At 45.3% G+C, this 24,097-nt stretch overlaps 2 protein-coding genes across 8 annotated transcripts in view; one reads left to right on the plus strand and one right to left on the minus strand.

Annotated features, from left to right (window-relative positions):
* The window catches only part of LOC119382547 (zinc finger CCCH domain-containing protein 11B), a 59,932-nt gene extending 57,082 nt beyond the window's left edge, over positions 1-2,850 (plus strand). For all 6 annotated transcript variants that reach the window (XM_037650289.2, XM_049412234.1, XM_037650293.2 and 3 more), the window contains one exon: positions 1,426-2,850. In XM_037650289.2, the coding sequence (XP_037506217.1) occupies positions 1,426-1,576 (151 nt within the window). In that variant the 3' untranslated portion in view covers positions 1,577-2,850. The remainder of the gene's footprint in view (positions 1-1,425) is intronic.
* A 548-nt stretch (positions 2,851-3,398) lies between these two features.
* LOC119382548 (U-limacoditoxin(8)-Dv66-like) lies at positions 3,399-22,246 on the minus strand. 2 transcript variants are annotated; one of them, XM_037650295.2, is made up of 4 exons: positions 22,150-22,246; positions 9,610-9,693; positions 7,093-7,173; positions 3,399-3,723 (listed from the first exon to the last, which is right to left on the minus strand). In XM_037650295.2, exons 1-4 carry the CDS (start codon positions 22,179-22,181, stop codon positions 3,579-3,581), a joined length of 342 nt encoding a protein of 113 aa, XP_037506223.1. In that variant the 5' UTR covers positions 22,182-22,246; the 3' UTR covers positions 3,399-3,578. The 2 variants fall into 2 exon arrangements, with proteins under 2 accessions (XP_037506223.1, XP_049268192.1); XM_049412235.1 differs by lacking the exon at positions 22,150-22,246 and adding an exon at positions 20,186-20,304.
* Between the last annotated feature and the right edge of the window lie 1,851 nt (positions 22,247-24,097).

Here is a 24,097-nt window from a genome sequence, read left to right on the forward strand (position 1 = left end):
GGTCAAGCTTCTTTTCTTTCTTTTTTTTTCGTTGTCTCGTTTTCAGGCTTAACTGGCAAAATCGTACTACGTGGGGAAGTGGTTGGGCACTATTATTATTATTATTATTATTATTATTATTATTATTATTATTATTATTATTATTATTATTATTATTATTATTATTATTATTATTATTATTATAGTGTTCGTCGCGTGCTGTGCATTGGCGGCGAGCTAATTAGTTCGTGTCCTTTTCATTTTTTATATTTATTTTTCGTTTTATATAACTGATGGCTTGGACATGGGTTCCTTCTATTTCTTTTTTTGCTTCCGTTACACTTTCTACAAAGTATACAGTTATTGTGGCACAATACGTGTTTTCAGAAGGAGGTTATATAATCTGCGTTGTTTTACAAAGCAATGTTCAACGTGTGCTACCTTATACTGCGCCGGCTGACGTACTTCTTGTTTTCCCGCGGCTCGCTGTCTACACCAAATCCTTCAGTTCGGCGCGTTGTGACGCATGGTAGGCAATGCGTGTACAGCTATATTTGTGCACTTGTTCGGTTGTCGAGTGTGTTCTAAAAGCGTTTCGCACTCGTCACCATAGTGTCAAACAAAACAAGAAGTGACTGCGGGCCGCATGGAATTTTAGTGAGAGTAGCTCGCTAATGCATTTATGTAATGGCACATTAGTAAAGAGCAGAAGCGTTCTCGGTGCTAACAAACTTAATTTCGCTGCCGTCATTGTTCACTTGTGTAACATTCGCGCACATATTTCGCGCACATAGGCCAACCGGCCGATTCTTTAAAGGGGTACTGACACGAATTTTCGAAGTTGATTTTACTCTGCCATACAAATCTCCTGTATACCGAGACGGCTCTGCGCAAGTGTGAAGGTCAGCAAAAGCTAATTAGATATTTTGTTTTAACATTAAAATCTATTTTCGCATGGCGCACCTACTGAAATCAACACCAGCGTGACTTCAGGCTACAGTGTCAATTCTGGTGACCTCACGCACCAGTATGGCTAGTTGTGATGACGTCAGGCTCCAAAACATTCAGAATGGCCGCTTGTGCGTCACTAGCGGAGCCAGGAAGGGAGCGGCCGTGGAAACGTCACGATATCTTGCGCGAGCACGTGACGAGAAGCTCATACCGTGTTGTGACGCCCGGGTACAGTAGGAACCGAAACTAGCCTTTAAAAACATACCGTAATCACTTTTTCAGGGTGCACTCACGGTTACCAGTACATCTTCTAGGCGATTGAGGGCTCGGCCTTTCATTAAACGCAAAAAAAAAAAGGCGACTGAAAATTTTCGTGTCAGTACCCCCTTTAAGCTGGGTGCCGTTCCTGGCCAATGAGAGTCCGTTAAAATGAACGGAGCAGGGATAGAATTGTCATTTGGCACCCGTTCATCATTCAGTTGCTTTTCGTTCCAGCACTCCTGACAGTGAGTTAGAAGCTGGCGACGTCGTCCGGAGATTGGACGACTTTATTGCCGGCGACGACGACATCACAGCGTCGGACGAACTGGACCTCTCCGCAACAGATGCGCTGGAAGACTTGGACGGCGACCTCGGCTTGCTCTGACACAGCTGGAAATTTCTTGACTGGTTTTGACTGCGGCGTTGTTGCACGGCATCTTTAAGAATCGTAGATGTTTCGCCGCCATGCGGCAGTGCTGTCCGCGGTTACTAGCGAGGCACGCATGCAAAGCTGTCATCCTCGTGCGTCACTTCCAAGACCTGTCTTTTTTTTTTCTTTGTTTGAGTGATGACGATGAAGAAAGTGCCATAATAGGATTGCTCAAGCTACAGAGGCAAGTACAACAACGCGTTCGATGAATCTTCAATTGATTTTGGAACTTACAACGCCCGAGGAACTGGAGTTCCCGCGCGTTGACCGCAGTGCATTTACGCGGTCGTTTTCTTTTGTATGTATATTTTATTTTTGTATCGTTTTCTCGGAATGAGCTTAGTCGTTTCTTTTTGAGCATCTGCTTCTTGTAACATAGTATTCAGTTTATTATTATTTTTTTTTACATCTGGTGTACATACTTGTACATACGTGCATATGCCACAGTGTTCCATTGTGTGTGTGAGGCTTTGAGAAGGTCTGCAGGCCGTTCTGAATGTTTGTATAGTCATTAATGTAATGTTGACGAGCTTACTTGGACACGTAATAAAAATGACGTTATATTTGATCGACAGGAAACGTATTCGCTTCGATCTGTTCTGGCTGTACGGAGAAACGATGAACGTCTCCTACTTGTACAGTGTTCAAGTTACACAGCGTGAAAATGGTCGCGTTTCGACCGCAGGTTTTGTTTGACCTAGTAATCGTTCTTTTTTTGTGCTCAGCGCAAAAAAAAAAAGAAAAAGAAATTGTTACAGAATCATGACTGAGGTGATGAACATCAAGATTCTTGATTTTTCTTTTTTTGCTGGAAATGTTACTTAAAACGAGTAAATTCGTTTAAAAAATTGCATTTTTGTTAGGTGTTGCTCTCAATTTCAAACTACGCTCGTGCATTCATTGAAGCGCACACCAGTCTGTTATTTCGTGCTGTTATTAGTTTTTTGTCGCGTGCCATGATTCGGCGTTTCACTGAGTGTAAATTGTCTGTGATTCGGGTTATTTTCGTCCGGTGATGAACGATGTTGAAGTTCGTCCTTATCTTAATTTTTCGTGTACTTTCTTTTTCTGCTGGATGTTGTTTCATTTGAACGAATGTTGTTTTCATTTGAACACGACTGCGTGTTCAGCCCGAGTCTTCGTCTGGAGTCGAGCAAATATCTTGAAACGGCTTAGACTAAGCTCGGTGGATTTCTTTATTGTGTACAAATAAATTACACAGTGCGCGTACCCCGTGTCACTTTGTTCGTGTACTTACATACAAATGAAACTATATCAAGAGGCGTCAAAAACAGCAGGCTTGCTTTACAAACGCGAAGAAAATACTACGAAGGCCATCCGACGCGTGCGATCCAATATTCGTCTCGTGTGAGTCGCAAGGATAAGCTCCGAGAAAACAAATCCAGGGTGGCCTCTGAGGTCAGCGTTAAGAACCGTCACTAATGCTGCTCTTTGAGAAGGGACCACCTGTTTTTATTGCCATGCGTATGTACAACGTAACTTAAAACTAGCACCACCGGGTATGTGTGAAAGAAGCGACATCTCGTGGCATTTCTCTTGAGAAGTCTCTACGATCAAAAAGAAACGGAAACCTGCAGAACGCATGAAGTGGTTCTGGTTGATGCTTGAATGCTCCTGGCGCTACATTAGCTTTGTGAAGTGACCACAATGTGTACAATTTTGATAAGATTTGCGAATAATTTGTGGCATGACGTCGCAGCTTAATAATACATCTTCTGATGCTTTTTTTTAAGTATTCGTAAGTAGATTGTGTGTAGAGCCCACGCAGAAAAGTGCCTCACAGAAGCGCGGTTCAGCCTGTGTAGCGAAGCATCTATTTCAGATTATCAGTTCTCGCAGCGACGTCGTAACGAAACTGGGAGGTGGTCCTTGTCGCGTTCTTCTTTCCCATCCGCGTTGATCCGTCGTGTGCTTACGCAGGGTGCGAGTTACGACCTCAGCGCCTTCCGGGTCCGTATGGGTCGTGGGCAAGCTTGAGTCCCAGGCGGGCTTTGGCCGCTTCGGCTCCGGACGCGCCTCGCGACACGCCGAAGTCCAGGAGGCCGCCGGCCCGCTTCTGTTGCTCGAGCATGGCGGGGTGGCTGCGTCACAAGGGACGGGAAAGGGAGAAAACGTTATACGAGGCTTACGTTTGCGCAGTACTGTGTCCGTCCGTTAAAATAGCCGTCTACATCGCTCGTTATGCGTTGTCTGAGATATTCTGAAAGGTAGCGATTTTGCTAACTCGAATGTTTCCGGCCCCCTGGATTAGACGGGAAAGTAAATGAAGGGAAGTATGATTTACTGATTGGGAAGTTGGGCTTGCTGATATGACATCGCTTAGACAGATAACATTTTTTTTTATGATGACCCCAGAGATGTTAGCCTGGTTTATCGCCTGGCTTGCTACTCCAGGTGTCGGGTGTTGACTGTCGTATAAACAATGATAACATATACGCACAAATATTTTGCGTATATGTGTGTGCGTGACTGTACGTGTGACAATGTTCAGTTAGTCTACACTGCGTACGGCTTTAACACCTCGAGTCAAAACCGACGGTCGTCTACATCAAGGTTTCCTGAACACCAAATTGACTTACACACTCCGAAATACAAGCAATTTTATGCACATTGTTGATTAGCCGTACAGATTATTTTAAAAACTGGCGCGAAATGCAAGAAGTCATTGACATAAGGACACCAATGCACAAATTGACACACGTAAAGGAAGGCGTGGACATATGGCCAAATATTTATGTAGTGACAAAACCACGCAAACACGAACAACAGTAGTTGTGATCATGTGATTCCACCAATTCTACTGTGTATATCGAATGCGAGCTCGCTTTTCACTGTGGGCAGTGCGGGTGCGGTTGCCTTGGCCGGCAGTGCTACAGATATGGTGTGGTATAAATACGCACGAGCAAATTTCATTGTCCCCTTCGTTATCGTAACTAGCACGCACAAGCTTTTACCACTCACGCTAGTGTCCCAAGCAACGTTTACTCTATCGGCAACGTTTACTCTATCGCAATAGGCCTGTAGCGAGCCATAGTCACAGATAAGGTACGGTCACCGTAGAAAAAGATCAGCACGAGGGACCATTGACCGGGACGGTCACTTGTGCTAATCGTTTTCTGTGGGGACTATGCGTAGTGCACGCGCATTGACAGGCACGCTCTTCGCGTACATCTAAGTGTGCTTACGTTTCAGATGGCATGACGTTGTAGGTAACGTGCTCATACGTTTTATTATTCAGAAAGGAAGCGCTAACCGGCGTATATTAAGCAAGCAGAAAACTCTTCCGGCATGTTTCCCTTGCTTCTTTGTGGCGAATGCGAGAGGTCATTTCGGAGAGCTCTAATGAGAGACATCCTTTTCGTGTGGTATAATAACAGAAAGGCGCACCGACTATTTATTTATTCAAATCGCCTCACACACTCCTACATCCGAGCATTGTGTGAGGGGAGACATCATAGGTAGAGGTAATATCAGGAGCTTGAGTACATAATTATGCAATGCTTATCGATTGTTAGTACCGAACACTGAAAAGGAAGAACATCCTTATAGAATAGTTAATAATACATTAGTAGTTAGAAAAGATGGCCGTTACCTCGGCCCTAAAATTGGTTAGGTTACGAATGTGAACGATGTGCTCCGGAAGACGTACCATTCCATTGAATTCGTCCGCTTTGCCTGCGGCAAAGCGGAATGAATTAAATTCACTGGTTCTACATGAAATGCGTTGAAAAATTAATGGTTCATTTAGACGACGTGAGATACGAGAAGGTTGTACAAGGGGCAGCATTAAATGATTAGCGCTATAGACGACATTAGGAAATAGATCAAACTAAGGCAATTAGTCTCCCTGATTGCAAGGTAGAATGAGAGAGTGATGATTCAATGTTCGTTACGCTTGAGTAACGGTTGTAGATCTTTCATATTGCTGACATCCCACTCGTAGCGCAAAAAAGAAAAGAAGAAAAGGCTCTTGTCGACGCCTTCGAATAGCTTGAAGAAATCCGTCCGGTTTCCGTCCACATATATGCGCGCACCTACCGTGAGCCCGCCTTTGCCGATGTCAGCTCGGCCGTACAGGTGTTTTTGCAACGGTACGGTCGTGCTTTGTGCATGCAACGTCGATTATGACGAAATGACAGCTTTTACATTTATCAGCGGCTCCTTCAGTTACTTTTGTGTGTGTGTGTGTGTGTGTGTGTGTGTGTGTGTGTGTGTGTGTGTGTGTGTGTGTGTGTGTGTGTGTGTGTGTGTGTGTGTGTGTGTGTGTGTGTGTGTGTGTGTGTGTGTGTGTGTGTGTGTGTGTGTGTGTGTGTGTGTGTGTGTGTGTGTGTGTGTGTGTGTGTGTGTGTGTGTGTGTGTGTGTGTGTGTGTGTGTGTGTGTGTGTGTGTGTGTGTGTGTGTGTGTGTGTGTGTGTGTGTGTGTGTGTGTGTGTGTGTGTGTGTGTGTGTGTGTGTGTGTGCGCGTGTGTGTGTGTGTGTGTGGTGTGTGTGTGTGTGTGTGTGTGTGTGTGTGTGTGTGTGTGTGTGTGTGTGTGTGTGTGTGTGGGGGTCAAGAGGCGAGCAGCGACATCATCGTTACTGTACACTGCTGAAAGGTTGCTGTGCTGGCGCACACTCTTCAAAAATAGGTAGTAACTGCAGCATTTACCAGGGCAACCGCATGAAGAGACAATATCATAAGGTTGTTTGACTTTTTGATTTGAGCTTGCCAGGTAGTAAAGTTACTCTTTATTACTACCTCTCTGTAGGTAGCAACTGTAAGTGTCATGTTAGAGTAAGGTTACTAACTTGGCATTTACTACGTAGGTAGTAAATGCCAAGTTACTGCCAAGTTACTGCGATTGTCACATTTGCTACATATGTAGTAAATGTGACAAGCGCTTACTAGCTCTAAGTTAGTAAGTACCACTACTCTTTTTAAGAGTCGTAGGACTGTCTTGCAAGCGATGTAGCGGTCGCTTCTGTAGCCCTTTTGCCTCACTCTCGCTATCCGTGATCCGATGTGATGCGGTGGCATTCACTGGAGCATCACCGGAAGTTCCCGTCGATTCTTGGTTCTTTTCCTCTTACTCCTCCGGAAGCTGGCTCTCCCGTTGGGATGGCGTGTGCTTTGTCTAGCTCGCATCTGGAAGTTGGAATGTCTTGCGATCCGACTCGGAGGACCGGATAGACCACCCGAGTTTACCATTAATACCTAATGCGGCACTAGTGACCCAACGGTCAACTCTGCCGCGTTCGGAAACGCTAAGTTTGCATGGTATGCATTACGGAAGCATTGTTATAATTTACTCACAATCTGGTTACTGAATTGTGACATACTTCAGTATCATTGCGGAGGGGTGAACTTTCTGTCGCTTTTTATTTGTTAAATACGTAGCTTCTCTGTGTGTGGCGTTATAGGGTCGGAGGAGAGACACGGGGGCGCGTCTCGTTCTTTTCGCTGTGCTCACCTGAGGCGGTTGCGGAGCAGGCCGAGCAGGTATTCCTCGCCGGCGTCAAGGGAGGAGTCGTAGTAGACGTCCCGCTTCGGCCTGTGTATAGCATACGTCAGTGTGGTTAGTGCTGCGCGTACACTGAAATCCAATCACATAGTTCCCCACCCCAGTGCTGGGTAGTATACCGGATTCTACCATCTGGTTAACCTCCCTGCCTTCCTCTTCTCTCTCTCTCTCTGAAATCTAAGTACGTGAATGTTTTCTCATTTCGGAATGCGGTCGCACGGGCGTGCGCACGGCGGTGAGGGGGGGGGGGGGGCAAGGTCTGCCCCATACTTTTGCTCAGTCGGACCTGTCCCGTCATTGTTTAGAGAGAAGTGTTATGGCCACGCAGGTTTTTGGCGATAATGGCGACCAATGCCCCTGATGTTGCATTCGAAGAACTGTTTACTTCCCATCTTTAGTCCCGGAAAGCCAGGGGCCAAGAACAGGCCATTGTGAAAATCATGTCATCGCTCCATTTTCATTTTATTTTCATCGATTGTGAAGCATGTTGTCGTTTGGACTCGACCAACGGGGGAAGGGGGGGGGGTGTTGCGATGAACAACACCACCCCCCCTTAATGAACTCTGCGCACACTTGCGTTACACAAGTCGCTAAGCTACCACTGCAAGTCCCCTTGTACACTTGGTAAAGTTGCAGTGCAAGGTGCAACAGCGCCAGAGGCGTCGCATACATTTACACAGGCGGCTCTACAGCGGCCATTCGTCGTGCTATGACGGTGCTTTGAGGAGATCTGAGCTTGACTGCATTAAGGCCAGTCACAAGGCCTTCATTTTTCACTCCGACCTAGTAGAGTTAATTGGGGTGGGTGGGGGGGTGGGGAATGAGATTGAAAGCGACGCGCTCCCAGTCGCTCCATGCATGCTGTGGGAAAAATAAGACCAGATAAATTGCTTCGTTAATGAAGAGTGATGGTGAAGATTTTGGTGACGCGTTTGCAATAATGGTAAAAGACGGAACCTGTGCGTCACTGTATGCTCGAAATGTAGTCAAATGACTCGCCGCTTCTCTGGAATGTTCCGAACACTTGTTTGCGTTCCATCTGCTGCAGAAACTGCGATATCGATACGTTCTGCACACAAAGCAAAAACACCACCCGCAATCTTGGTTCTCATTGTTGACTGAAACGAAGATTCCGCCTCTCTATAGGCGGACGTCTATAAAGCGCGATGTCCATGTTATCTGATACGCTTTTGCGCCCGCTATGGTGAAGATTGACTGGATAGAGCGTGCATGGGAGCATGTTTTTTTTTTTTTTGACGATAATTTATCGCACCATTTATGCTAGCACTTTGTTCGGAGTACCTTCGGGCTTGCGGGGGCCGTTAACGCGAGAATTTCTTTGCATGCTTTCTGTGCATCTTCTTTCAACTCTTTGCAGCTGCTGCGTGCTGCTGCTTTCTTTTAGAGGAAGTGAGTTAGAGTATGTGTAATAAATATATAGAGGAAAAGGGTAAGGGTGACGTCAGAAAGCATGACTCGTTCGGGCATAGTGGTTAAGTGCATGAAAAGGTATACGGTACAGTACATATGCTTGTTGTTTCTGAAACAAAAACGCCATGCAAATCTGTCCACGCGGTTAAGTGACACAGGTCGTGCGGACGTAAAATCGCATCAAAGCCCCGCAGCATCAAACGCTCACTACGCCAAGCTGCCGTCAGAAATTCAACACATGTCGCGATGCGACGCGCCGTGCAAACCGGACACTGCTGATATTTTTTCTGGCTACGAATAATGGCGCACAACAGCTGCTCAAGCTAACTTTATTAAGACGAATTCTCCTTGTCATATTGGTAGTTCGCCATTTTCCAAAGCCAAAATCATCATTATTGTTGCGATGAGACGCATGGTAAAATAACGTGCAAAAAGGAAGTACAGGTGGCGCCACCGCGTCGAACTTCCCCCAACTCCCCCTGACGTCATAGATTTTGAGGGTGTGGGCTATGACCTACGTAATTACCTGTAAAAATTGATTGCGCTGCGTTCTGATGGAGCCAGAGAATTAACATGGCAAGCTTAAGGAATTTTACTGAGCCAATGCGGTGAAACTACGAAAATGAGACTGAAATTTCTCACATCACACTGACATTCACCTGCTGACGTTCCGGCGCGAAATTAAAAAAAACACTGACCTTCGTTTTATCTCAAAATAATGGATCTTATGATCGCGACATTTAACGGCAGTAGAGCTCTCAAAAATTATTTATCTGCTTGAACAGATATCGTGTTTCACTTTAGCGTCCCTTCGACGCCACCGAACCACTCTTTTGTCGCACTAAGCGCTGAACAAATTTCGCCGCCAACACCATAGCCAGCTATCGCCAATGAACGCGAGAGCACAGATAGCTTCGGCTTCGCTTACAACTGTTCCCACACTGAGAGGGGGTCCGCATGTTTTCTTTCTTTCTTGTAGAGGGGGAGTATCTCATTCTTGTCACGACTGGAAATGTGTTGGAAATGTTTTCGTACCTCGACCGGGCAGGAGAGGACGCAGCGATCGCCGCCACGGCCAGGATGAGAATCCATGTTGCTCCGGGCAGACAAAGTTGCATCCTGTAGCAGGACAGGAGAAGGACGAGTGCAAGGACATGTCACGACATCGAGCCTTTTCTTTTTTTTCACGGACTTCCCTGTACGCGAAAGGCATCCTCCAATGAAATTTTCAAAAGCCTGAAAAACTTGTAACGGTCAGAAAGAAAGCTCTGAATTGTTGAGGGTATAGAGATAAGAATTCGTGGATTTTTAATAGGAAATAGAACTTTACTTTCGCATCGACCGTGCGTGATCAGCGGCGGCAAGAATAGAAAGCGTACGTGTGTACGATGAGCCTGAAATGACTGTGGTGTTCACAGACCTTGCTAATAATATAGCTTGCTAATAATATAATAATATAATAATAATATAATATAATATAATATAATATAATATAATATAATATAATATAATATAATATAATATAATATAATATAATAATAATAACTTGCTAATAATATAACTGAATTTTCAGCGCACTACTAGGAAACGAAAGATGAGGCAGAAGACACTACCCTGACTCTTCTAATATTATAATAACTGTTGGGGTTTTCCGTCCCCAAACCACGATATGAATATGACGGACGCTGTAGTGGAGGGCTCCGGAACTTTTTACCATCTGGTGTTAGTAATAATAATATCTGGGGTTTAACGTCCCAAAACCGCAATATGATTATGAGAGACGCCGTAGTGGAGGGCTCCGGAAATTTTGACCATCTGGTGTTAATAATAATAATAATAATATCTGGGGTTTAACGTCCCAAAACCACGATATGATTATGAGAGACGCCGCAGTGGATGGCTCCGGAAATTTCGACCACCTGGGGTTCTTTAACGTGCGCCTAAACCTAAGTACACGGGCCTCTAGCATTTCGCTTCCATCGAAATACGGCCGCCGCGGCAGGGATTGGATCCCATGACCTTCGGTTTAGCTGGCGAGCACCATAACCACTATACCTCCGTGGCGGATTGTCTAACTTGCTAATTCTGACAGCGTTCAAGATTTCTCTTTCGACCTTCTCTCTTTTTCATCATCAGCTTGTTCTACGTCCACTGCAGGACGAAGATCCCTGCAGATGATCCCTGTCTGGCAGGAGCTTTCATTTTATTCCTACAAACTCCTTAATTTCATCGCCCCACCTAACCCTGCCGGCGTCGGCTTCGTTTCTCATTCCTCGGCACATCCATTCCGTCGTTCTCACTGACCATCCGTGCTCACTGCGAGACTCGCCCATGTCTAGTTTTTTCTCTTATCGTCGACACGGATATCAGCTACCCCTGTTGGTTGGTTCTCGCATGCACTCTGCTCTCTTCCTACGCAATGTTGCCACAACGTTGACGCAACTTTCTCAATGTGGCGGCAACGTTGTGTCAACATTTGGTGCTACTATAGGCCTGTCATTTTTCGCCCAATTGTATTGACGTTAGGGATGCGGTGAGAATAATCAGATTCTGTTACACTAGAAGTTTGGAAGCGTAAACATATGGGGTTGATTGTTGCATCAGGTTTATACGTCCACCTGTTCACGTCTACAGGTTCGGCTGCAACGTTGAAAAATAAGCCGCGGAAGACAAGTTTGTGTAGCACGAAACGTCACGGCGCTGGCCAGGGGGCTTGCGAGGGCTAAGCAAGCGACGTGCACTCCGATGTTTCTATACAGAACTTTAAGACGTTATGCGGTGTAAGGTATGTGGCGCTAGCACGCGTAAAACAGGATTCCTTACTGGCGTATATACAGTATATACCCACACTTTCGCTCGGGCACACCTCTGTTATCTGAACTTGACTCCTCGATTGCACCCTTAGCGTCACGACCGTGTTGACCACACGTGGTGCTGTCAAAAAATAATGGAAAAGAACAGGCGGCCCCAATTTCGGGCGAAACCTGCAACGAGGTTGTGTTTTCCTCGGTAGAAAATGATGCGTCTCTACCGTTCCGGGACTGCGGCTGCTAACGAAGGTTTAAAAATGCATGCTTGGGTGGTTATCTGCTTCCACATTTTCTCAGCCAAGATAACGTTTTCCCTGGATAGCGAGGGCGTTCGTTTGCTCTGTCGAGTCTCGCAATTCATTCCAGTTTCGTTCCTGGGAAGATGCCTCTACCGGGAATTGTTTCGTGACTCGTGCCCTGATGTGCTCCGCATTTGCCTCTTTTTTTTTTACGTGCTCGTAGTTATTCAGTAATAGGAAGTGTGCAATACGCATGCGCGATCGTCTGGTTCAGATTTCACATATTAGTTATATCTTTCGACGTGTATTCAAGGCCAGTTCGTTCTTTATAGCAAACTTGGGTACTGTCGCTTATTCGGTGCGACTTTGAGTTGGTTGCAGCCTTCAACATCAAGTAGAAGGGCACGAAGTTTAAGGCACAAAACATTTAGCTTTGAGCTTTGGGTGGTCTTATACGCCATATTTAGTTGTTTAGAAATATGACAGCATCCACCGAATTCGTTTTCAATTAATGATTACGTGTGGCGTGTGAATTCCCAACTGACGGCATGCACCAAATGGCTCTAACGTTGCACATTTAATCTAGTGAGGTAGTTTTGCGTTCGTCGCAGACGTTAAGTTGCGATTGCCTCTTCATTGCAAATTTAGCTGTTATCCTTACCTATTATATAAAATTAGATTAACTTGAAGCAATTTTACCTGCCTGCGTCAAACTATCACACAGTGACTATATATATATATATATATATATATATATATATATATATAGTCACTGTGTGATAGTTTGACGCAGCACTATTTCAATTAATTGTTTTTTTTTACGTGCCAAAATTGTGCTTTGATTAGGAGGCACACGCTTTTGCCTTCCGCCTCCTTCTAAATGAGGCAGCCTCGGTCGGGAATCGAACACGTGACCTAGTTCTCTGAAACAGAACGCCACTGCGCTACCGGGGCGAGTGCGAGTCACACATACGCATCAACGCCAACATCGCACAACTTCGACTCACGCACATACTTCAGAATGGACTGGCTGCCACAGCGCGAGTCAACAAATCGTCCAGGTGTCGATAACTGCGGACGATGTATAGCGTTCCCCGTACAAGTTGCAGATCACGCTGACCGTGGCTGCCTTGAACAAATCCTCGTTCTGCCGTCCGTAAATTCCGCTAGCGGGCAGTGTTGATGCATGGCAGCCAAACAAGGTTACAGCTATTTTACATGATATAAAAAAAGAAAGTCGGCAGCTTCACTGCAGTGTGAAGTGCCCTTGGAACGCTCTGTAGCTGACCTACTATATGGGTAATCCCACCGGCAGCAAACCACGGTTCATTGCGCATATATATAAACCGTATGCGGTGGTCCGGACCTTCACGCTGGACAGCACAATGCCGCAAAGGGGTTTACGTGCGAGGTATTTCCATGCTGAGCGCGCAAACCCGCATCGGGGAGGTAAACAACAACAATTAGCAGAGAAAGGCACCTGTCTTTTGTGTAGGTCGAGGTTGCGGCCGGCTAAATCGCTACAGCGGTGTTTGGCAGTGCATTCACGCCGCCCCTTTGTATATAGTGTGTGCGGTCAGTAAGGCGAACCGCCCGTTGATCCCTTGGCCGCATTGCACGGTGTTTCAAGGTTCCGTTCTTGGGAGTTGCTCGACGCGTCGTGAGTGTCGCGACGTTGCCTTCTTTTTCTTTTTTTCCTCTTCTGTTCAGTTAGTGTGTGTGTGGGAAAGGAGAGGGGGGGGTCTTGTATTAGGAAAATGCTGCCCTTAATATCTGAGCTAATATTCAGTAACTGCGTCAATAGTAAGGCCGCAAATATAAACACTGCCGGGACACGAATGAGAAGGAAAAAGCGACACGTACAACTGATGAATAAAAAAAAAAGGACGCCACAGGTGTTGCTTGTTTGTGCTTCTGGTTTGCTTGTTTCTGTTTATGTGTCATCCGGTATAATCATGTCATAACGCGCTCATTAGTAGCTTTAATGAACCACAAGCATAAAGTCATACAGCGGGATAAAAATACCTTGAGCACCGTTTATTTGTTTCACCCGCCGCGGCAGTGTAGGGGCTGCACTGCCGAGCTTGAGCATTCAGGTTCGATTCCGGGCCATGGCGGCTGCATTTCGGTTCCAATGCAAAAATGCCCGTCTACTTAGATTTAGGTACACAGTAAGGAACCACGGGTGGTCACAATTAATCTGGAAGGTTGTCTCATAATTATATCGTTGTGTTGGAACGTAATATTGTAAAAGTTATTTTTTTCTTCAGTTTCATTCCCTCAAAAATGATGGACTATTAGGTGCACTGAACTTAGATAAACCAAGTTGTCAATTGCATATCATTTGTATAACCCTTCCAGTCACGAATTATGAAGCACTGTCTGCAAATGCATCAAACTTCCATGGCATGATTTCATGGCACTCAGTATTACATTTCAAGAAATAAAATGACGGAATGTGTTGTTTTGTGTGAGTTACAGTAATTAATGCTAATTAACGTGTAATTAAATATCTAATTATTCTGCAATCGGTCAGCTTCAATCCTTGTATAAAAGAAATTAGCTATTAGGACCAAAATGCATGCGCAGTTTGTTTTTTGGTTGTATGCTTTTCGAGTGAAGAAAAAAATACTCTTGACGTTGGTGTTGGAACGTCGCACGTCGAACGATCGTCGAACATGGTAGTGTCTCTAGCAAAGTGATCATCCGCAGAAATATACAGCATAATGAAGTTAAATAAGCGCTAATTGTGCACTCAGGAAGCCTGCACGAATGTGCACACCAAGTTTCAGGTCATCTGAAGAAACACGCGGTGCGTGATGCGACTTCGAAGTTGATGTGTACATATGTACACACCGTGACTGAAAGGGATAAATATGTGCGACCCATTGATAAGTCATTCGAGCGGTATCTTCCGTCTGTAAATATGTAGTGCCCGAGCCGCAAGGATCGCATAAGTGCTAGAAGTTTGTTATCAAATTTTGCCTCCGGTGCTCTGAAGATAACACGTCCAAGTTTCGCGCTGCAGTCATATAGCGCTCATGTAAAATCGAAGAAGTGACAACACTACAGTTTCGCAGCATTTGGTATGTGTGCATAATACTTAAGTGCCAATTTAGCTAACTGTTTCGTAATACACCTCGTAAAGTGTGGTGACTCTTTGTTCTCATCGTGCCGTTTATATGCCAAGCGGGCCTGTAATTTAGTACGTCATTCGCCGCTTGCACAACCACACTCTGATGGGAGGGAGGAGTGAAAGTGATCCCCCATAAACACTTTTATGGCATCGTTACAGACTTGCGAAACTTGGTGGCCGAACACTTCTGTGTCCCCAGAGTCAAAAGAAATCACTCTCGGACTCATTTACAGAGGCCCTCCTACCTCCCCCCCCCCCTTAAAAAGAAAAGCCCGTAATAATCGCAGCGATTCTGACAATGTATTAGAAAGACCCTACGCTCTTTTTCCCTTGCTGCAAATAAAAATGAAGTGTACCGGAAAGAACGGAAACAAAAAAGGGGCTCCCGTAATAAACGGGTTCATTTCTTTATCGGATTCATATTTTGTTATTCTACGCGCGGGTGCCACAGTGACGCCGTTTGCTTCAACTCGGTGAGAACGTTGGGCTGACGCGCCCACGAATCGAGTGGGCTGTTATTATCGCTAATTTTTGTGGCTTCCATGCTGCCCATGCCATGAAGGCAGCAAACAGCTGCAACCAACGACTGGACAATCAATGAGTGGGCGCCTAACGACTCGAGCGGACATCCAGAAGCAAGCGGACGCGAACAGAGCGCGCTGCATCTTCGATATTGTCCTATTTGTACGAATCTCAGGGGTTTGTAGACGGGTGATTGGCTCGAGTCGAAGTTGTACGATGTCATTGTTGACTCCTTTGGGGCCGTTATTAATAAAACGCACGAATAAATGTGGATGTTTACGATCCTCTCCGGAGGCACTTTTCTGTTTATGTGCTTTTGTGGCGAGTTTGCTGGCCTAAGTTTTGTGCCTGTGCGTTTCATACGGTGTAGTACAACTCGCAGTTGACATCACGGACAACTGTCCCTGATCGCCTTCTTTATAATAAGTGTGCCTCAAAACAGTGGCCTGATCACTTTCTTGATTAATACCGAAAAGGTTACATCTGCTGCTTCTAGGTTCTTCGTGTTACTCGTGAACGACACGAAGAATGAGTTGACGTGTTGTGGCTTCGCAATAAAGGAAGGTCGTAAAAGCGACTCGTAACATTGGAAAAGCAGATTGTTTGATAGACGTATATCGAAGCTATGCTAGGAACGCTAATTTTATTGCCTAAGCAGTGTGTGGTTGTACTTATACCACACGCTGTCTTCTGGTATCCTGATATAAACCCGATATTAGCAACCGTCAGAACTTTTAGCAGCTTCACCATTATAAGAACAACAACCACGTAGTGCTTGAAAGGATGGATTACTTATGTTATCAATTGTTGCTCGCTTTTTTTTTTTTTTGGGGGGGGGGGCTTTTTCATTTAGTAGTAGTGCATGACTGTCCGGTCTGATCGCGATGTCAACTCGCTGGGCATAGTAAACAATGAGAGGTGGATGTATTTTGTATTGGCTCATTCTTTTCGTCGAATTCTCCTATGCACACGCGCCATAGCCTCATTATGACGGTGTGGGGATCAGCACGCTTAATTTCCTCAAGGCTCCCTTCTCGTCACTTTGTGCCCAATTAAGCGCATACATGTGCGAATCCTCGTGATGACAAAGTTTAGATTACCACGCATGCGCAAGAGTCGCGCATCTTTAATGCAGCTCTCAGAAAATGGTGCTGCGCGCAGCATCGCGCGCATGCATGCTTGCGATCAAAAACTTTCCTGGTTCTATTCGTTCATTTTACGCAATATGTGGATGGCAGCTTTCCCAGGGAACGCAGAACACGCATTGTGATGATGATGATTATTGTGCAATGCGTACGTTTTTTCGCAACTCCTCTAAAGCGTGGAAGGCGCGACCCTGCGCTTTTCTTTTTGTTTACCTGTTCGCTATTGTGTTTCATCACTAACGTGACCTCATCGAAAACGTGCACGCAAAATTTAACACCCTGCCAAAACGTTTATGCCTGCTATAACTGTATCAGACAAAAAAGAAGAAATAAATTCTTCCGTTCGCCAAGTTTACCTAAGTGTAAACGCGCTTTGGCTGAATACTTCGCAGTGGAAGTGAGTTCTAGACTCTTCTTAAAGCTAAACGTTCATTTCTTTTCATTTATGCTGTCTTCTTTGCTGCATAATAATACCACACAGTCTGGATAGTAATTAATCCTAAACTCAGAAGTTCATTGTATATATTAATGGATGAACACTCCAATATGCCGGAGACCGATGTTGCTCGTGTACAAAACACAAATTTCTCATCTGCATTCATGAATGGATCTGACCGGGATATCCCTGATTTCTCTCATTTTGATTATCCACTGACGCCTACCGTTACTTTTGACCTAAACGACATAGCTAAGCTAATCGAATCACTTTAGTTTCCACATACGTGGGTGTTGAGATTAATGCAAATAGCTTAAACATAAAAGTACAGCAGTATTATTTTGGCCTATATAGTCACGATTATCTGGTGAAGCGTAGCACGACTGCAAGGTGGGTAAGGTCATCTTGGTCTCAAATAATGATCAATCATAATGGTATTATAAACATCGTCCCGTAGCCCTAACATGTAATTGTTACTATAGACAAGAAATCACAACTACCTGCCCTGACTCGACGGGAAGAGGTGTTGCAATGGGTCCTCCAACTTGGAGCTTCTTCTACGAACGCCTGCTCATTCCTACTTGGAATGGAGAACACTAACTGCAAGACGTGTGACGTAAAGGAGCTATAAAATGCCTCATGTGTGTTGGTTCAGCATACGCCGATGAGAAGCATGACCTTCTAACAACACTAGGGCAGTTGTATAATAGGGCTTTTACGGGAGATACAATCTTATAACCGTGGCCTTGTACGTCTGCGATGCACAATGCTGAAAAAGCGTTACTGCGCTTCTTGATATAGCAAAAAAACTATACGAGCGCTCGTGACGAACTCGACAATGAACGCTTTTTGTGTGCGTGTGTTGTGCAATACCCGAACGTCTCGCCTCAATGTTTATTGCTCTTTCTCTTTCCCAGTGCAGGGTAACCAAACAGGCTCAGTCTGGTTAACCTCTCTCCCATATGACCTCTCTCTCTTCTTGGTATCTATTAATCTCGGTCAAAAATTATAACAATAACATCTGGGGTTTAACGTCCCAAAACCACGATATGATTATGACAGACGCCGTAGTGCAGGGCTTCGGAAATTTCGACCATCTGGGGTTCTTTAACGTGCACCTAAATCTAAGTACATGGGCCTCAAACATTTTTGCCTCCATCGAAAATGCAGCCGCCGCGGCCGGTATTCAATCCTGCGACCTTCGGATCAGCAGTGGAGCGCCGTAACCACTAGACCACCGTGGCGGGGCTCGGTCAAAAATTGTGTCTCGATATTACCACAAGTAATGCAGTAACCACCTGTGAAAACTATCACCTCACAGTATCGCACGATCTCAGTTGGTTAACCCTCATGACACATATCAATAACAAATCTAGCGGCATCCTTGGCTTTTTGCGTCGAAACTTGCGTCTTGCTGCTCATTCCCTAAGAGCTGCTCATTCCCGAAATTACGAAATTAGAAAATGCATGCGCAACCTGATATCCCCATCGATCTGAGCTATCTACAGCTATCGAACTCATACAAGACCGCGCATCATCGTTAACTCATTATATTTCCTCTGTTTTTATTCTTGTGACCTTGCTTTTAGATGCCGTGCTAACCTTTATAAGTTGGAACTTTGAAACAGAACTTACCGGCTTTGTGTCTATTTCATAAGTTTTACCTTACGCAGCTTGTCTACTCTTTCATCCGTCCAGCGCACCATACGTCACATCGCACGAGTAATTTCAAAGGTCGTTTAGCCTCCTTGTGTCCGAACTTCAGCCCACGTTCGTTCATTATTATTTTTTTTGCATATTTCCAAGTTATGAAAAGCCTTCCCACCAGACGTCGCGCCATTCTCAAAATCCCAGCTCAGTTCAGCCACTTTGTCGAAAATATTGAGTAACCGTATCGCACTCCTCATGTATTACTCCTTCAATGGGCTGTTCGATGTACTCAGTAAATAATAAAATGTCTTATGGTAAGACTTGGAATAAGTAAACAATATGAAAGAATAATTTCAATACACTTCGCGTGGGGGGTCAAGAAAAATGTTTATTTTTTTTAGGTTCATTGATTATAGTATTCAAGAAATAAAGCCAATGCGATCTCTTCTATTCAGGTGTGCGTACCAGGGTCATGCCAGATGTAATGGCGCTCGAGTCTCGAGAAATGTGAAGCCCACGTGAAAGCGTTCGGGAGACGACATTTATTTGCGGTTGTGTTGGCTGGGCGCGACTTACTTATTACTATATATTGAATTAACGTCACGACATGAACATTTCTATATACAGAGGTTGCACTCGGAGATATGAAGAAACTATTCAAATCGTTTTTTATAAGCTTTTCATAATGATGAGTTAATAAATTTAAGCGATTCCATCAATGTTTTGCCCAAATGCCTTTTACTTATAAATGGAGTACTCTGTCTACTGCACATTTGAAGTTTACATGAATATCATTACGTGAAGAATCACGATACACCAAGTAACAAAATAACTCAGGTCCTTTATGCTTTCACTGAAGGCGACTCGGAGGTGAAAGTCATCTTCTTCTCACTCGATGTATTGATGCTGCCCCGCCACTCTCAGAAAGCTTTGCGCACCTATCGTGGTTTTGCATTGCCTCCAGGATCGGAGGCACCTCACCTGGCTTTGCACTGCCTCCATGATCTGCCCAATGTTGTCCAAGCTACGATATCGTATGATGACGGCATCATGTGACGTCATGATGACGTCATAGGGTGACGTGATGAAATGATGATGATTTTTTGCATCACTGGTCCCCGACGCCGCGGGACGCCGACACCAACCGTGAAATCTCGTGTTTGATGAAGCATTTAAGGCTTTCGCCTTAAGAAGAGTGCTACAGTTTGGCCTAGATTTAGGAACCTTGCCATAATGAATAAACGCGCCCGACGGTGTCCGCCTCCTGTGTCCTGTTGTCCGCGTTTTTTATTCAGTAAATATGTTCTAGTTGCATGCGAAACTTTCAGTAAATATGTTCTAGTTGCATACGAAACTTTAATAGGAATCAGTTAATAAAATATTGCACACATGCGAAGGTAGTTACCTCAGGTTCTTAACAGTGTACGAGCTGAGGTTGCTTAACCAACCATAGGACAGGAACACGGGAAAGCTATTTAGTCAGAAATTAAATTGTGATAGCTTAATACACGCTTCAACGCGATACCGACCTGTTCTGTGCAAGACATTGTACTCGGCGTAGAATAAGATGGACTGCATCAGCTTTACAAGTAAACACTTAAGAGACCGAGTTGTAAGTTATACAGACACGTCCTGAAGCAGCAGCAGGTGACATGCACGTCACGTTCACTTACTTTGCCAAAGTGTGGGGGCGTGTAGACCCGCGGGACTTGTGATGCCAGGAACGGGTCCTCGCTAAAATTCCGGAGTCTTCACTGTCCGTGGAGCGCGGCGGCACGTTTCGGAGAGCGCGGGCCCCGGTGTTTTAACCGCGGAGCCGCCGGCCCTCCGTCGGACTCTCCGCCAATCGGGAGGAGCCGGTTCGTCTGACGTCACGCGCCCTCCCACGTGCCTTCGCGTGTAGTGGCAATCAAAGGGATGCGGAAGAGACGGGAGTGAGTCGTTGGGACGCTGGAAGCTGTTGCCCTCGCATCTCTCTTCCCTAAAACACTTTGCTGTGCTGCCGAGATGCCTTGGTTGTGCCCCTCTTAATCCACCGTGGTCGAGCGGCGCCAGTGCCTGCTACGCCTTCTCTCCTCCTACTCCCGCAATCTTGTTGTTTTTGTTTGTGTTAGGCTCGTCCGCATCTTTAGCCTGGCCTCTGTCTTGTACGCGATGAGCCGTCCTCTCAATATGCGCGATGAGCGGGATTGCACTGAAGACACGTACTACTCTGGCGCGACGTATAGACATCTTCTCATGATCCGGCGTGAGTACGAGATTAAGGGTCGCTCAAAACTATTTGTGGAGCGCAATTAAGGGTCAGCAATGGGCCGAGAACGACGGGGAGCATAAGCAGTGGCACTCCGCATAGAGAGGACGTCTCGCTATTTTCTCGGGCTGAGTACGAGTCGAGCGCTGCGAGCATGCATAGACACACGACAGTTCGCGATCACTCCGCAGGGCAGCATCTTACTCTGTGCAAAGTAGTCGGCCTTGCGAGGCAGGTTAATGAGCAGCGTAGCACAAGTGCGATGCGTTCGTCATCTTCGCGTAGGACTCCGTTTACTTATAGGAGGAACGCTAAACGACGAGGCAAGAAAAGACTGCGCACGGGTGCTACTCTCTCTTTGAGTATTGAGGTTATGCCAACACCAGTTTCTTGGAAGAAATACGTAGCACGCTTGTTCTGAAGTGCCAGTCAACTTTGTTGAAATCTGCAGTTTCCTGCCATCATCATCATTTATGTGTTTTTATGCAAGACTCAAAAGAATCGAAATAAAAGGGAACAAAAAAGACAGTAAAAAGTTGATCGAGTAAACACCGATCTGGATGGGAAGCAGGAGATTACATTCGGTTTTCATATTCTAAATAGAGTCAGAGGAACAATTGGGAATAGATACCGCATTCGGCAAAAAACACATGTATTCTCAAGTCATCGACCATAGGCTGCCCTCAGCCAGTTGCTTCTACCCAGATATACTCAGCGACGCGGCAAGAACAAATATATATATATATATATATATATATATATATATATATAAAACAAAGACGAGGCTCTGTCACAACTTTGTCTTCAACATTTTATGCAAGCTGGCGTAACATGTTGAGGACACAGGTGAAACAGTCACAGTAGTTAAGGAAGCATAGCACTGTAAAGGTTACATCTGGAAGTTCTTTGTTATTAAATGCGAAAAAAAGAAGTGTGGCCGCAAGCAGGGCCGGATACAACCGCAACAATGATATAACAGCAACAACGTAAAGTACAATTAATAAAATGATGACGTAAAACATTTTCAGAAGTCCACAAGAAAATGAAGAAATTCTACCAAATCACGCCCGTAGATCAAGAGCAAAAAAAAGAAAAAGAAATTAAAGGAGGCAATTGATTGCAAAACAACACTAACAACAGCACATAGAGTGAACATGCAGGAAAATGGAAACGCACATTAACTGCCGTTTACAAGGAGTTGATCAGTTTAGTGCCTACGGGTGTGGGCGCGCCGGTATCTAACAAGTGGTTCCCAGAGCTCGGCCGCTCCATAGCTGGCGCACAACGCCACAGCCAGAACCGAGTGAAACTCGGGATTAGCCTTCCCCGGCGTTCTCTTACTGCACGGAAATCTTTTGCGAAAAAAGGATTGCCTGCTGTGCCCACCTCATTACCGCTGCTGTCTGGCGTGCGCTCATTCCGCTGTCTCCTTCGTTGCTCAGCGCTGGGCAGTGAGTTTTGAATCAGATCTGCGAGTACTTAGGGAAAGAAGCGGTTAGCGCTAATACACGGCTCGCTGCATGGTCTAGTTGCTACTGATACATGCGGGATTTGGCTCGCTGCCCACGACTCAATTCTTTTTGTGGCTTGGGCGGATTTCGGGTTCGCGTGGGGTAACCGCACCGCTCGCATCTACATACGTGTCTACGCGTACACGTAGAAACGCCCGCGCGCTTTTGTTTCGCGCCGAGGTATTTCTGGCGCCCCATGTGTGCTTGTTCCGAAATAAGCGCGTCAGCTCATCTCAGCGAAACAAAGTGCTACTTATGCCATAATGTGGGCCACTCTTTCGAGTTTGCTACGTTTAAGCAGTAGAGTCTAGCGCACAGAACAGGCGAAAGAGGTCATTAAATGCACTGAGCGCGCGCATTACACTCACTTTTACGGTATACGCGGAGAACCGGAACAGCGAAGGTAAGCTGTTTTCTTCTAACGTGACGTGTTGTCACGCTGCGTAAACAGATGCATCAACGCACGCGTCTGTGAAGCTTTCTCTTCTTCTGTTTATTCACTTCTAATCGTGATCGGTCCTGATGCGGATCGAGTTTCTTGATCGTGAATGGCTCCTTTACGGAAGCCGCAGAAGAGAGCCAATCACTGTTTAGAAAGTTGATTCCGATCGGGCTTAATCGCGACCAGCGGCGCACAGAGCGACACCGGTATTTTGCTTACAAGCTCTGAACCGACCTGTTGCTTTTTCCTGTTTCTATTATTATCAACCAAATTTTGCTCCTATGTACCGTTTTAATTTACACGTTTACAGTGCCTTATCATTTTTTGACAGACCCCTCTTTTGTCATAATAATCAATCCTAATTCTCATCATGACTACGCAGCTGTTGTTTTTATTGCGCAGCCAAGCCATTTAAATCTGTATTCTACCTCAGCTTCGACCCCAATTTTCACTAGCTTATCCATTTCCTCGAACGTTGTATAGTACATTGTACAGTACATATCGAAGTTCTACCTTTCATCGAAATCGTCGATATATCACATCGATATATCGGCGTTTGTGTTGTCTTGAGTTCTCTCTTGTGTCCGTGTTTGCATGCCCAGTCTTTCAACGTTGATATCAGCATGCATATTTCAGCCAGCAGAATGTTAGATGTACGCATCAAAATGGTCCTGGCTGCATCCGCTATCGCCAGTCGCACCACTGCCTTCTGCACTATGTAGGGTCTTTGTGCTTACCGGCATCTTTTTGCGGCGACGTGGTTCTCAGTCTTCGCTACAGATCATCTACCGATGCACTCGAGCACTTAAAACTAGTTTGCCGTCTTGGTTATCGTGTCACCCAGCAAGATGCCAGCGAGTAGGCTATTGTAAGCAGGGTGTCGGAACGAAATGTTTTTCGTTTCGGTTTTAGTTTCGTTCCACCGCAAAAAGTTCCGTTCCGTTTCTGTTCCGGAACGAAAAAATAATGTTCCGTAACGGTTCGTAACGTTTTTTTTTATGGAAAAATTTGAAGCTGGAGTAATCATAAAAAAAAAAACATTTGATTTGTGATGTAGTTACTTGCCTTCCTCTAAGAAAGCGGGACAAGGGTAAAACACGTTCTTCAGAGGAGCGGAAGTAACTGTACATATGAATTCCTACCAACTAGCACAAACCAGTATACCCTTCAAAGTCATAGTATTTATTTTTTCCAAATTCAATCACAATTTTAGTGGGCTCAGTGCTTTGTGTCAAGGGAGTGAGCACGATGCAGCACATTTAGCCACTTTGCTGAAGGCATAAATCCAGGATGTCCTAGCTGTGGGGCGGATAATTGCACACTCGCTCATATGCTCTGGCAGTGCCCGGCGTTACTTAGCGCAGAGTTCAGCACAGAAGAG

This window comes from Rhipicephalus sanguineus, chromosome 2 (assembly GCF_013339695.2).
Source record: "Rhipicephalus sanguineus isolate Rsan-2018 chromosome 2, BIME_Rsan_1.4, whole genome shotgun sequence".
NCBI lineage: Eukaryota > Metazoa > Arthropoda > Arachnida > Ixodida > Ixodidae > Rhipicephalus > Rhipicephalus sanguineus.